This window comes from Brachyhypopomus gauderio, chromosome 4, assembly GCF_052324685.1.
Source record: "Brachyhypopomus gauderio isolate BG-103 chromosome 4, BGAUD_0.2, whole genome shotgun sequence".
Lineage (NCBI taxonomy): Eukaryota > Metazoa > Chordata > Actinopteri > Gymnotiformes > Hypopomidae > Brachyhypopomus > Brachyhypopomus gauderio.
The window spans coordinates 27,446,071-27,462,086 of NC_135214.1; the positions used below are offsets into that span (position 1 = coordinate 27,446,071).

General features: G+C 45.5%; 1 protein-coding gene across 6 annotated transcripts in view; it reads right to left on the reverse strand.

The window, feature by feature from the left end:
- ccser1 (coiled-coil serine-rich protein 1) overlaps window positions 1-16,016 on the reverse strand; it is a 42,795-nt gene that overhangs the window by 10,082 nt on the left and 16,697 nt on the right. For all 6 annotated transcript variants that reach the window (XM_077003474.1, XM_077003476.1, XM_077003479.1 and 3 more), the window contains exons 6-9: window positions 8,517-8,658; window positions 5,693-5,770; window positions 2,224-2,307; window positions 432-509 (exon numbers count right to left, since the gene is read on the reverse strand). In XM_077003474.1, the coding sequence (XP_076859589.1) occupies window positions 432-509; window positions 2,224-2,307; window positions 5,693-5,770; window positions 8,517-8,658 (382 nt within the window). The remainder of the gene's footprint in view (window positions 1-431; window positions 510-2,223; window positions 2,308-5,692; window positions 5,771-8,516; window positions 8,659-16,016) is intronic.

The window sequence follows — 16,016 nt, forward strand, 5'->3', positions numbered from 1 at the left end:
TCTGCTTTTGAGTTGCACAAGTGCAGTTGCTTATGCACTGAAACAGGGTGTCCTGAAGAGAAGCTAGGAACGCCTGTGGTACACTGAGGTGTGTAAATGATACAGGCTGGCACTGAGCTGGATAATGCTGGAGGACTCCTGCAAACGTCCTAATGACTGCACCCCCAGAGCAATGCTGTGGAACAGCTCCGTGACTGAAATGACAGAGTTTTCTCCCGTGAAAGTGTTTGATTTTGCAGCACTATGTGAACCTGGACGGGCACTGCCAGGATTACGGTCTTGGTGTTCCTGAGTTTAAGGTAGATTACAAAAAGAGGACAAAGAGACCTGTATTCAATTTAGAAGGAAGAAAAACCTGACAGTACTCGATAAACCCAGAACATTAAAGGAGCCATTGAGAGTTCTCTTAGGGTTGGATAATGGGCACTCACCTCTGGCACTGCAAGATCTGTCTGGGTCGTTTTATCAGCTTTTTGGCAAAGGGTTTTCTGTGCATTAAGGGCAACTTCCTATATGTAGAGAAACAATCACACACACACACACACACACACACACACACACACACACACACACACACACACACACACACACACACACACACACACACACACACACACACACACAAATAGATACTAAATTACCCTGCAGAGTACATCAGCAGTGATATTTCTAGCTCAGTATTGCAAGTAACATCAGATTATGTTAGGTAAAATCTCAAAATATCTAAAGGCACATATCTCCTAGCCAGACATATGTCTGAATAGGGAAGTACGACTAAGAATTATAAATGTGGGAGGAAAAAAAACTGCTTGGCCATAGCACCTCACTAATGGCGTCTAATAAAGATCATAAAAATTGAACCAGGCAACTGCAGCCAATAGGCTGCCAGTATTAATATGGAGAAAGGCAGTATCGTTTCCACGGTGGTCTACAAAGCTCCTCTGGCTACATACAATCTCAATTTTTTATTTTTTTATTTATTTTTGGAAGCTCAAGCTCAAACTAGTGATGTCAAAAAATGGTAAATTCCAATAATCTCATTTCTGTCAACCCAGAGTCAAAATGAGGCATGATGCGCGCTTGAAACAGCGTTAAACTGGAGGGGGGGCCGCCAACAGACTCGTCGTGCAGTCTGGTGTTTCGGACGAGTCTCGCACCACTCGAGGGATTTCAGAGACTGGACCGGTCTTGTCTGAGGTGTGCAAACAGGGAAGGCACAAAGCCATTTTTCACAGCTACTCGGCAGTATGAGAGCGGGAAAGGTGACCTTTAGAAACCCAAATGAAATGTAAAGATGCATGAAAATATGGAAGGCTATATGTGGTATAGGCAATTCATAAAGAAAGCTCAACTACAACCAACTGCAGTGAGAACCAAGCCCAGTGAACTCTAAAAGCACATCGATCCAGCACCTGAATCTCTCCAAGGCGCAAAAAAACGACATGCAAAGGAAAAGAAATTATCAAAATAAAAATTCAACTGGTGGGGCAACATAGCCAACTTATTTCAGGGCTTATCAAAATACAGATTCAGAAACGCTATTCAGCCTTTGTCCTACACTTTACACTTTGTAAACAGAAAGGAACAGTGCTGTTCTGAATTTGACAAGCTGTCAAAGACGTCCTTCGCCAACGCCTCCACACACAAATCTGACAAGTATCGCGCACAGCAGGTAGAAAACAGCCACGAAGTCGTCACAACTTGAGGCTTCGGCGTTCGTCCACTCGCATTCACAGCCTCTCTACTGCCCCCTACAGCTCATCCAGGCTCCCCTCCCCGTGTGAGCGTCTGATCACTTCCCTTCTCCCTCCAGGCTGCTGGCGTTTAAACTGGAGCTCCACCTGTCACAGTCCTGCTGCAGCTGTCTGTTCACTTCCTGTCTGAATACGAGGACACTTTTCCCCCCTGAGAACCGTGCGTAAAGCACGCGGTGACCCGTGAGCTCATCAAAAGATCTTCCTGGTCCACATTAGCCCGCTTGCAAAGATTTATATTATTTTGTAATGCAGTAGTGCTGGAAAAGAGATCCAGAGACTGTGGGCCCATAAAAGTACTGTCATCCATGATTGATGGCTAAGTGTGTGACAAAATTAGGCAATCAAACCACAACAGGAAGTAGGAAAAACGATCACGTAGGTCTTGTAATATCTAGGCAGCGTGAAGGCTGCAGCTGATTTGGCTTAGGGAATGGTGGTGATGTGTTTGAACGCAGAGTTCTCTCACCAGCTCAGCCCGCAGTCTGAGAATCAGCTCATCTCTCTCCTTTAGCTGCAGCAGCAGAGACTGGCTCTCTTCTCTCCCTGGATCCTACACACACACACACACACACACACACACACACAGAGAGAGAGAGAGAGAGAGAGAGAGAGAGAGAGCTTAAAAGGCAGCTACAATATTCAGGATCTCTCTTCCAGCAGAAAACTAGCTCTTCATGTGTGAGCAACAGCCGGTTTTGCCGAGAAGGAAAATCGGAAGGTTTCGTGTAGACGTTTCTCTCGCTTGCATAAACTTCACGTGAACTAGGAGGCACTTTCCTCCTGTGACCTTGTGCTGTCGGCATCCATTATGTGGTGTGGGGGAGGAGGGCTGGCTAAGACAGCAGCTTCAAGGGCAGCAGCACCCGGCAGCCGAGCAGAGCACCGTCTCAACGCGTGGCTACTCCGTCCCTGCGAATGACAGCTCCACCCAAACACCCTCGGAAAGCCCGATACAGATTAGACACCGAGCGTACCGGAGAGAGTCGTGATACTCTAGGGCCGTTTTCCTGACAGGGTTGAAATTAAGCCAGAAACAGGCTTAATGCTGCAGGGTAAATACAGTAAGATAACAGCAAAAAGTGATTTTCTTGTACGTGTGGTTGCTTAACTTTGGGTTACCCGCGACGAGGCGGCAGAGTTCAGAGATTAAAAGAGACTATCAAGGAAAAAGGACCCGAAGAGTTGCCTCTGTAATGGTGGTGATACAAATGCCTAGAATTCCCCAAAATATTTCTCAGGTTGTAAATGGGGAAGCACAAAGTGGAAAGATGGGGAATTTTAAGGGTAGAAACAGTGCCCCTAACTCCCCATAGAGAGCTGCGGTGGGTTAGGTCATCCTACTCCAATAGCTCAGGGAACATATGCTTTTAAATAGGGATATGTTGACATTTGTTGTGAGCATAACGTACATCAGGGGGTGTCCGAGCTTATCTGCAAAGGGCCGGCGACGCTGTTGATTCTGCATACCATCTGCAGCGGCACCTGATCACTTATTTCAGTACCAAGAGCAGCCGATTAAACGAGTCAAAACAGGCGTCTTTCTGCTTGGCTGAAATAAAGCCAGCTGCCAGAGATAAGACTGGACAGACCGGACTTACACCTTGTCCTATGGGAAGACTGACCCAGTTGGGTTTCCACGTTATCTGTGAAACCCGCCTCATCGGTCGTTGGCCAGGTGTGTTATGACCGTTTTCCCAACTGATGTTAAAGGTCATATAAAAACATTGCTTTCATCTAAACGTAATTGTGCATTTAAAGAACACTAACTTAAAACAGGAAAATCTAAATTGTTCACAAACTAAAAATCACAAAGTTTCTGTTTTAAACTTGTATTAAGAAACAGGTTTAAAGCAACATTGTCAATGGACAGGATTCTTCAATGTGCAGAACTGCCCTGTTATGGAGTCCTTCATGAGAGATCAGTGAACGGGATTATATGCTTCAATGTCATGGACTTAAACTAAGCAGTTCACACTCCATTGTTTCAGCTGTAATGTGCTCCTTTGTTGATATTACATTCAATTCTCAAGGGGAGCCGATATCCCCCTGATGGCCCCAAAAAATAAAATCTGACCAGGAAAGGCTTCTAAGACATTTTGCGAAAAATGACCCTGTGTCAAGTTTTGCTTTGTACCAAGATTCAAACTGAATTCTAATTTGTACCTTTTCAATGTTTTATTTGTTTGTTTATTTAAAATGTGAGGTCCTAAGAAGACATGAAGTGAACAGGCAAAAAGACCAGAGTTTCTTCCAAATCCAAACCTGGGCAGAAGGTTTCATTACATCTTAATTTCACCGAGAGGTGTGTTATCTCTGAGGTGCCATGGAGGGTCTCCAGAGCGCAGCTTGGTCACGGTTGCACACGAGCGCCCGCCCGCACGCCCGCGCACACACACTTAGCATTACAGGACAGTGAGCAGTGTCTTTGGCGCCATGCTGCAAAGCCGCACCTGACTGGCCTCTCCGTCTGCTTGGCCTAAATTAAACACTTCAGTGGAGAGAGAGGATAGAAGGCACACACGCAGGAATACGCAGCGCGCACGCCTCATCGGACACATGGATGCAGTCAAAAGGGCGGCAGGCAACGACGGTTTCCCGAGAGCCCAGAGCCGCACGAACACGATCGCCATTTTCTCTGTTCTGCAGGAGAGCCGTCTGGTTTTTGAAATGCGCAAAGTTCAAGTGCGTCTCTTATAAAAGCACATTGCTGTAATCTAAACTGGGTTAAAAAGACGAGACCTCTGAATATCTGTGGGAAGTACAAGAACGAATGTGTTGTCATTTAGCCTTATGTTTACCGTAGCCTTCAGGGCTTCATACCCGGCCCTGAGCTGAGATTTTAGCGTCTCTGCAGTTCTGAGGTCTGGGGTGACCTGGGTGACGAGTGCGTCCGAGGGGGGCGGAGTTACAGGGGCTCAAAGACACGTCAGAGCGAAGGAGCTCGGTATCCCGTCCCACGCTCCCTGCTCCGTTCTTCCTGCGAGCCCCCGGTTGCCACCGCAGGAGAGCGCCTTCCACAGCCTCTAATTATAAAGCAGGCAGGGATAACGAGTGTTCAGCACGAGAAGTTTTCTGCTCAAAGTAGGACATGAAGTGACACGGTTCCATCTCAGGTGGGATTGTGGGCTTTATTTTTAAAAATGGGAAAGTTTTTTTTTTTTTCCCTCCTTTTCCCTCCACTTTTTTTTTTCTTCCTCTCCATAACGAAACAGGACGAGCTCCACCCTAATCCTGTCGTTGGAGCGCGGTGTCAGAATTCACGGGGCCGTATCATAAGCAGCCCTGGCCCCGCTTGCGCGGACGGGAGGCTACAGATGGGGCCGTAACATCACATGGTTCGCTGGTGTTCGCTGCCTCCACCAGCTCTCCATGTAGGTCAGTAAAGAGGACAGAGAGGCCCGGGCTGCGGATCCAGTTCACTCGCCTCCACGGGACTTCCAGCTCCGCGCTCGAAGCAAAAAAATTAATAATAAAAAAAGTCCCAGTGAAAAACAAAATCCTCTTCCCTGCTCAATATACAAAACCATAAACCTTTCTCCCGTGACAGCCATGGCCCAAGGATTAGCGCATATAATAAAATAATCCCATCAAGATAGCTGGAAAATTTTTTTATTGATGGTTGAGAAGAATAAACTCAGATCAGGTCCACTTCTATAGGGAAGCTGTCTTTAAAAGGATAGTGACATTTTTGGGAGATACAATGGGGAGAGAAACTGAAATTGAAATGTACTCTCTATATTGCAGTTCAGTAATGCCAATATCTGGGACAGCCATGGTGTGAACTCTGTAGAGAAGTTAATCTATGCCATTTAACAAACCATGAAGACATTAATCAAGACTGCAGGTACTCGATGATGACATTCCCCTAGCAGAACAATTAAAAGTAAAATTTTAAAACAGATTAATTCAATAAATTTCAAAATGCCATCAATTACCTTGATAGGAAGGGATTTCTCACTGCAAGGGCTTATGGGTAAGGAATGAAGGCTGCTGGCCGGACTGGTCTCCGTGCTCTGAAAGGGAATGGAACAGCAGTTTCAATTCCCCCTCCCAGACATCTAAACTGGTCAATTCACTTGCAATTTGAGTGAGTACTATAGCATCTGAAATTATGAAAGCTGCAGGAGACTGTGACATACTATTGTAAGACATTACAAGACATTGGATCGGAGAGAGATAAATAAGAGGCAAACCCCCAACTGTGCCATTTAAAGCAAGAGACCTGGAAAGAAGGATTTCATTGAATGTGTCAGCCGGGCCACATGCTGTTTCTGATAGCTGGTTGTTCGTCCAGCATTTTCTGCAACAAACTGAGATATAATGATCTCAGGGAAGTATAACAATCAACGGTCTGCTTCACTGAAGGGGCTATTCCTGTGATATATGAGGAATTAGCAACATTACTGCCAACTCCTTAAAGCTCTTCCACATAACAGCAACAACTTACTCTTGCGTTTTAAACAGAGATAGACGGACTCGGTTATATATCATTTCTAATGGCCTAAGCAGCATGAAGGTGATATGATATGTGGCAAGTTATAATTCACGGATATGGAATGGATGATTGAACAGCAAGTTGGTATTCTGATTTACTGACTTGGAGTCGAAACACTGCTTTCAGAGTCCTGCTCATGCTAATAGAACTATACTGCATGGCCAAAAGTATCCAGACCCCCCCCCCCCCCTTCTCCGAATTATTACTGTTTCTGCCACACCCATTTCTAACAGGTCTATAAAATGAAGCACAGAGCCACACAATGTTCAGAAGCATTTGCAGCAGGACGGAAAGCTCGGTGACTTTCCGCCGTGGCAGCGTCACAAGTCAGTCTGTGACATTTCCGCAGTGGTTCTGCAGACATCCGCCCAGGTCAAATGGAAGTGGCATTATTGTGAAACGGAAGCATCTCAGAGCAACGGCAGCTCAGGCGAAGCGCGCGCCCCAGGTTACACGCAGGCATAAGATAACCATACGCTACGCCAACCGGCGGCTGGAAGCTCGTCGTCGATGGGCATTGGAGCCGTGTAAACGTGCGCTCTACAGCAAATCAATCAGACCTCACTGTCTGGCAGTCTGATGGATGAATGCAAGGTTGGCAGACGCCAGGAGGATGCTACCTACAGGAATGCGTAGCGCCAGCAGTAAAGTCTGATGGAGGGATAATGGTCTGAGGCTATTTTCCAGGATTTGGGCTAAGCCCCTTAGCTCCAGTGGAGGGTTATGTTAATGCTACAGTATGCAAGGACATTTCAGGCCATCATATGCTTCCAACTTTGCGCCAACAGCTTGGTAAAGGCACTTTCCTGTTCCTGCATAGAGACAAGACGGACAACCGCACGGATCCATGCGTTTGGGGAACAGGAACTCCAGTCACAGTGGATGTCCAACAAGTTCATGTAGGTGTCACAGTCATCTACTTTTGGGCATATAGGGTAAATATGTTTGCATGACCAGACATCCAGAAGGAAAGAAAAGCCTAGAAACATGCAAAGAAAAAATCGACACAATGCTTTTAGTATCATTTGTTTAGAGGCGGCTCAAGAAAATAAATACATAAATTAAATAAAAAGAAATAATCAAGCTAACGGCAGACATTTCCGAGTACGTGACTTTTATGAGCTATCGTTGTACGCCTCTTTCGTTTGCTGTAGGAGTTTCAGTAATGGCTACCCGCCTTTGGAAAACCATTGTGCTCTCCAAGTATTCCAAGAAACCAGACAAGACCCCATCAGCGCTGATCGATGTGTGCTCTGTGCCTCATATTGAAGAAAAGTAGTTGCGGAAATTCGGATCGTCATTTAAGAGCTAAAAGGAGCTGCACTGCACCCTTCTTCACAATAAACCACAAAGAATATATTACTTGGATTTGAAAGTCAACCATTACAACAAACCTAAAGAAAATAAGCTACCGAGTCTAATGTAGACAAACACATTCCAGTGTCTGAGGAGAGAATGACTCATTTAAATTTAATCCAAGTCTTTATAGATTTACAATTTAATTGCTTGACAGCATATTCAGGGCCATTTCAGTTTTGTTTTACTATTTAACATTCATTTGCTTTGTTGGATTGCTTTTTTTTAAAGCCTCATATCTTTGCGCTACCCCCAAATTAATCTCACAAAAGATATAATAAGAAATGAGGGGAAAAATACCAAAACTAAACAAAGTATTAATCTGAGCTCAATATCACTAGGTCAGGCAAACCAAAAAACAGAGCAGAAAGGCTGGCTGGAGTGATTGTGATTCCTGCTGGTGAACAGTTTACTTACGGAGATGGAGGAGAGCACATTTGCAAGTTAATGAGAGGACAGAGTCAGCAAGGAGGGCAAACATTTTCCTCGTTAATATTCATGTTCTTCTGTGTGTACTCTTTCCTAGACCCTCGCCATGGCCCCTAACTGTTATTTCAGGTTTTATGGCTTATGAAAATAGATTTCATATGGCTAATCTTTAGAGAGATCTGGAGGGGCTGTCTGGAGGGTGTGGTGGGTATTTTGGTTAACAGTCATGGTCAATAAAGAAATAGGAATGAGCTACAGTTGGCAGGGAGGAGAAGGCCTTCAGATGAAAACAAGCAAGCTTGTGTTCACAGCTTCCGTGCAGGGTCTCTCATTCGGTCTGCTAAACCTGTTAACCAATACAGCAACGCCAAGCAAAAGCACTGTGTCACTGAATTGAAAAACGAAGGAAAAAAAAAAAGGCAGCTTTCAGAGGTTACATGTTGGATTGGGGTGGGGGGTGGGGGGGGGTGGTCTCTTACCTCTTGCAGGAGTCTGCGCAGACGCAGGAGCAGGGTCTTCGCTGCCGTGCAGTCCTGCTGCATCAGCCTGAAGGGGAGCGCGTCCAGACTGGTTGGCGGTTCGTCGTCACGAGGCAGGCACAGGGAACGTGGACGTGGCTCCCTGGAACAAGCACACGCAGGAGGTGAAGGTTAGAGGTCAGGGGGAAGGGTCACGGCCGGCTCGGCAGGGTTGGGTTCGGCAACAATACCAAGACCGCCGCACGACTTGTTGCCACCCGACGACCTGTTGCTTTGTCTCGAGGGACGTCAGTTAAAAGAGGGCATCCTGTACCCATGCTAATTTATACTGACAGAACTCGTTTCAAAGAAAAATGTGAAATCTACCAACAGATATAATTAAATATGAATCACTTCCACTTTCATCCATTTGCTCTAGATACCTTTGCAAATCAAAGGCTCATCTATGCACAAGCAGTGTGACACAAATGGGACTTGATTAAGAGCTCTTCTCTAGTGGGGAACTTGAAGCAGTCTTTCACTCTTAATCAGACTCATCACTGGAGTACACTGCGTAAATGCATAGTACCATATATTGCCTGGATAATTGTCCTTTCTATGGAAAATTGAACAGATTCTTTCTTCCTTTTGGAAGGAACAGAATAATAATTCCACTTAGCAAACCACATGCTCTGAAAGAATAACTGATATTTAAAAAAAATAAAAATAAAGAAAAAGTCATGAAATGTCACGAGCCATTTTTTCATATTTTGTTTAGTTCCCATAATGCTGTTTGATATTTTCAACCAACCAGTTTTTCCTCAAAAAAGAAATTGAATGATTACAACAAAACAGGGCCCATCAATAACTACAGACAGCATTTAATTAAAACGCTTCAAGTGTATTTAAATTATTAAGAGGATAGGGCGGGACTTCTTGAGTGGGCTTTCATAGGAGATTTTAGTCCATGTCAGATTTGGGTAAAAGTTAACTCAATACTGCAGAACAGCTCTTCAGTGAGGGTCATTCTATCATTAGGGTTAAACGGAAGCATGTTTATTGAAAACAAACTCAATAGACTGACTCTGGAATTCATCATTATATACCCCAAGAGATTCAAATACATCTGTTCTTCCACCCTGTGAATCCATCTCATCTTCATATATGCGTTTTTAATCAAACGATTTGTGCTGGTCAGTTACTGAAATATGTATTGAAACATGTATAATTTAAACAGACTGGACTGGATTCTTCAGAATCCTTGGAGGTACTCATTCGTGATGCTCTCACTGGGACACGCTCCGTATCAGGCATCTTCAAAGTTCCGCATCAAAACCAGGGCCCGGTCCAAAAAAATCCTAACCCACTAAAACTCCGAGCTCAGCCTCCCCTACATAGCATCACTGTCAATGGCCAGAATCTGGCACAAATTGGGATGTTCATTTTTTGAGCAAAAACATTTGCGTCACTAATTCAACTTTCACATGTCCCTCTCATCTTTCTGCACTCGCCGATGTAACTTTCCTTAGATAATAACAGCGACGTCCTTCTAGTTTGTCCACTTTGGACCATATATGGGTTGCTGCTTTGCACTTTTCTATAATAAACACCGAACTAAGAGAAAGTGTTCCACCAATATAGTCTGATGTGGCCTCATCAGAAAACCAACATGGTGCACAATCAGGAAAGTTCAGTCAGGCGTCAAAGGCGCAGAGCCTGTAGAACAGCTCATTAGCATCATCCACAGCTTCAGGTTTCCATATATTCATGCATCAATGTTCAGTAGACTTTGCCACTTCAGGCTATTTGCCAGAACTTCGGTGCTGTGTCTTAATGGAAGAGCTCCTGTAAGAAGCCTACCGCGGTTTCTTTATCCGTGATAGAGGAGGAGCCTGCGCCTTGTTTTTCCATCAACAGAAAACCACACACATGAAAAGATGAAAAGCTATACGGGTACAGCAATCATACATACCAAGTGATTTTTATTGCACATTGGTCCCTCACAAACCATCCAGATGATTCTCACTCATACAGACATGCCCACGGCAGCCAACACGGTTGCCAGGGAAAGAAAGAAGAAAAAAAAAAATCAATCTAAGACATTCTCAGGCTGTATATGCATTAAATATTGAACACTACGAACTGACCCTGCGATAAATGCCTTCTCCCCAGCTAAACGACTCAGTCGGTGTCAACGTGTTGTGTCTGTACTTGCTATTATTTACACCAGGGCCAAGAGAGAGAGAGCTTTTACACAGTAATTACACAGATTCAGAACACGGAACGCGGTTTCGTGTTTTGACTTTTTTGTATTCCAGCTGGTCTACAAAATGACCGCACATCAAAGTTTTGTTGCATCTTTGTTTTCGGGTTAAAGAAAGCATAGTGAAGATAAACACGGTGACTAAACAAATGATATTGCCAGGCTGCTTTCTCTTGAAATTTCTATGGCAACAGCAACAACATTAACATGCGACTACATCTTTTCTTACTGGGTATGTAATTTTCCTTCCTTAACCACTCTTTTAACCCCCATTAGCACCAGTTAGACACTGGTACCTTTTAACGCCATCAAGCCAAAACGTACTTCGCATTAGTGCCTACTTTCCCTCACTAACACATGGGTCCAAGTTGAATATTTAAAAGTAGCGGCCATTAGCTTTGACAAGACTCAACAGTCACGTCTAATATCCCATTACAATATCATTATAGTCATCACGTCCTCCCCCAGGTCTCTCGGAGTTCAGGCCATCACTTTGCTGTGTGAATACTAATAATGACATGCAGTTAGGTGGTGGAGTTTTGTTTTGTTTTATGAATGCCAGCCTCTCCGCTCTGCTGGATGACATCCCCCTCTGTGCCATCACCTGGAAGCCTTGTGTTATTAGAGGACACAGAGTGCGAGCATCCCTGCACACTCTACTGGGATCTCTCAGATGTAATGGACTCTCTCAGCTGGGCTTCTTTGCGGCTCTATTCAGCGTTCAGGTTATTAATGCGGTATTCCCGTCAGGCCTTCAGCATCATACAACACGGTGCCTTTGATTTCTAATTACACATTAATTTCACGCTCCAGGAGTAGGGGCTGCTTCTGTGCACCGTGAACCCTTTCATGGCGTTGTGTTCATTATGTGTATCCAAAGTGTGACCTTTGCACATGCCTCGGAGAGCGCGTATGAAAAGCATCCTCGCCGTTACCGTGCGGATTCGTTATCGATATCGCGTTCTCCGTTTCAATATCGCGCTCTTGAGACATGCGAAAGGCGTCGGCGTTCATCAGTCTGCAGGATCGATAGCGGCGTCCGCTGGGAGAGAGGTGCTTCTGTCATGCACCAATGAGGAAAGATCTACGCCACGGGCATGCCAATGGCAACGAAGCTCGGAAACATAATTACCCTACAGACAACATTAACAACACACAATGGCATTTCAGTAAAAGCAAGACATTAATAGGCCCATAACTATATGATCACTTTTGTATCTGCATCAAATAATGAGGGCATTTGTTTTAGTCATTTGTCAGCGATTAGCATAAAAATATCCGTAAAGGATCCTAAACACCTGGCTTTCAAAACATTTGACAAATACCGACCGGCCCGGCGCCACGTCTGACAGGACCGGCACCCAAGGTAAACCAGCCGAGGAAAATCCTGAGTGAAGAAATATAAAGACGGCAAGGCGAGAAACACAAAAGGTTCCCGTACCTTAGCCGGCACGGCCTTAAGCTGTGGAGCACATTTGGGAGCAGCAGATAACCAAGAGAGGGGGCGGAGCTCTAAGTCCCAAACGCAGCGCTATAGGGAGAAAATCCGAGGTGGCGAGAAAATGTAAATGGAGGGGTAAAGCTAATCGTTATATATGGATGGGTGCATGGCAAGATGAAAGGAGGCGGAGACCAGTAGGGGGGGGGGGGAGCTATCGACAGGAAATGCAGAAGCCGCCAGTGTGCAAATGTCCAGACAGAGTTCCACCAAATCTAATGGCTGAGGTTTGGTCTAGAGAGAGAAGTACAGAGGTAAACAGTGGCAGTGAAGATGGGAGGAATGGCAGTAATGATGGGGAGACTAGAATGAAACAGTAAGGGATGGAGATGCCTTCTGGGGTTAAAAGAGCATCGCCATACTGGTTCATAATGGTCTTCGTGTCAGCCGTGTTTTATTTGGGCATGTATAACGTGAATTTATGGTGTTTATCCTGATTTCTCTCAGACTCTCTGTGGTATTCACAGGTTTTCATTTGATGCAGTAGGTAATAGCAGGGAAGGCAGCTGTGGTCAAATGGTCACACCACTGTAATTTATGCAGCACTGTGCTCGACGCGGTTCAACATGACCTCTCGGCCGACATCCCGTTTCGACCTCGTGACTCACAAGCGCTTGGCATTTCTTCGCCTTTGGTTCTGAGCCCAAACCGAAACAGGGCGGGCCAGGAAACGACCTTACTTTTGTTTATTTCGAGCCATTTACCTTTAAACCACCAACAGGTGTAATTGGTGCTTTCATTCGACTCTCAGCATATTACATATCATTGCAGTAATGCTTGAGGAAATATTCACTCTGTTCGGAGTCCAGAGGTGGAGGTTGGGCAGCTCTCATTTCTGTGGCAATTGCTGATACTTTTTTTTCCTGTGGGGTTGCGGTGTTTAGCTCCAGGACCGACTGCCTTTAACTGCAGAGAATACACCTAGTTCAACAGCATTCCCCTTTAGTTGTACACAAATGGGGGAAGCTCTTCTTTACAGTCATTTGTTCTTCTGCAGCCATGCTGAACTGTGCATGTGCAAAACAATCACAGGGCGTCAATCGTATGGAGACGTCACCAAGCTTCAAATCTGGATCTCACGCTCCCATGTCACGTTGCCTAATGCAGCAAATTAGCCAGGCGAGTAATTCTCAGCCAACGCGACAGCCGCAACTCATCACAGACTCCCGGTGGACTTCCTGCGTGACGACCAACCACTACTTAGCATGACTCATCAAGAAATCGCAAGAGGCGCTCGCGTGCCAAGCCCAGCATGACTGTGGAGAGCCGTCGTGACTCGGTCCCGATCTAAGGGTTACGACACAGGCACCCAGGTCACGGAGATTAGCGCGTCGACTTTGCGTTCTTTATTCGCGCCCTGCCCTACGAGCCTCCCTCGGCCAATCACCTTGACAGCAAAGGAGAGGAGGAAGGTGGCGGAGTGCCAGGCACAGAGCCTTCTGTCGAGGGGGCACCACAGCTTGAGAGACCCTGTGCTGCAGCAAGCCTGTTCTTGAAGGACACACAAGATGAACAGCCCTTAGGGGCTGAGGGCATGAGCTCCTGACCAGCTGGGCTCCGGCCAGGCATTGATTTTATGAGGAGGAACCATAAAACCTGTTGGATGGAAGCTCTCGTTTGCCAGGTAGGGTCAACAACGCGATAAACCTGCGGCTAACCGGATCCCATTGCGATGCTCTGTTCGCAAGCTGTCATCCTCGCTTTAAAAATAAATCCGCTAACTAACTCTGCTGCCGGGGTTGCTCGCATTTACATGTTCCACACTGCCTTTGCATAACAGGACAATTAAACTGATAATAAAGCCGTCGACTGGCTCAGTCTTTGCACCGTAGTACTGCCATAAAGTGAACCGTACACCTCCCCCTTCTCATTCTCTCTCTCTCTGCTGTCTCTCTCCCTGTCTTTCTCTCCGTCTCTGCCTCCATCTGTCTCTCCCCTTCCGTCTGTCTCTCACCGTCACTCTTTGTCTCTCCTTCTGTCTCTTTCCATCTTTCACTCACTCCATCTCCATCTTTTTCTCCCTCGCTGTCTCTCCCTCTCACAGTCTGTCTCTCTCCACCTCCCTGTGTCTCACACTGTGACTTTCTCTCTCCTTCTCTCTGAAATGCAACAAGAAACACAACACAGACCAGTACACACAGGCCTCGTCAAAAACAGATGCAGTTGCCCTGCCTCCCCACCCCACAAACAGCTGTGATCTGCCTCGGCATAATAAATCTGGTCACTTGGTCAGGGTGCAGGATTAAAGCTGGTAAAGAGCATGCCCAGCTCAGGGTGAGAGCGCACACACACACACACACACACACACACACACACACACACACACACACACACACACACACACACACACACACACACACACACACACACACACACACACACACACACACACACACACACACACACACACACACACACACACACACACACACACACACACACACGGCCCCAGAGCCAGCGCCACCCCCGTACAGCACCCTTCCCTGCACCGCCCACTGGCCAGACACGAAGTCTTCCTCGAAGCAGAGTCTTCCTCGAAGCAGAGACTTCCATTCGCTCTATTCCCCCGATTATGAGGAAAAAGGCAATTATAAACCTTTTACGAGTTTCATTACTTTACAACTTTGGTAAGTTTAACACCCCTGCTCAGAGCAACATGTTTTGCAGCTTTTGCAGCTTCTAAAGAACACCAAGGGACAAATAATTACACCTTGTTTTTTTTTAAAAAACACCATCACAAGTTATAGCAGGTTAAAGAGAATTAGCTGGAGCTATAATAAAACAAGAGAAACCCTTGTGAAACACAGCAGCATGGTGCCATAATGCAAACTGTGAAGACATTAACGACGGGAACAAGAGTCAGAGAGGAAGGACGAGTCATGAGCTGCTGATCTAACGTTCAGCAGTGGAAGCCCAATTCCAAAGTGTTTTACGGAAACCAAGCCAAGGTCGTTCTGAGCACATCTTGCTGACGCAGCAGAACCACCTGTTCCTGAGGGAGCTTTGGAATATTTTTTGTAGCCCAAATGTTTTACATTTAGAAATCAGACATATATTACATGAAGTGTGTTTAAAATTTTGATAAGGCATGATTCTTCATGCCAGAACACTTTCCCCAGACCAATTCACGTTTGCTCTCCGGACCTCTATTAAGAAAAACTTTTGCGTCTATAACATCCCATGTTCTGCCATGATAAAGTCAAGAGTTGTTCAATCTGCTAGTGACAGATACATTTTTATGGATTCCCAAATAAACCACACCACTTGTAGGGCATGTTCTAAAAATTGCACAAATAATTAAAAGGTCAGGAAGCATATTTAATTTTCTAGGCTAATTTCCATGCTAATATAATTTCCGGCACATCCACATGGGAAACGTCTGGGTTTCAAACGACTCTGCTGTCATTATGCATGAGGATAAGCCAGCTGTCAGAAGTGAGATTCGGTTCCGGCAGGGCCCGGCTTTATCAACAAGTTCAAACAGCGGTGCACTGCCAGTGTTATTGTGGGCTTTTAAAAAAAAGATAATTGAGAAAGAGGACAGAAAAACGAGAGTTTGTAATTGTATAAATTATGGTAATCAGCTGTCAGAATTATCAACAAACTGTCTTGTTAGCAAGACAGTTAGCATCAGGAGGCTGAGGTAGGTTTCAGTAGCTGAGGGGCTAATTCAATCAGGCTGATTGCGATCTGCTTCAGAGATGAAACGTCGTCTTTAAAGGTGAAGCTGTACTGATACGCACTCGTACGCAACACGGGG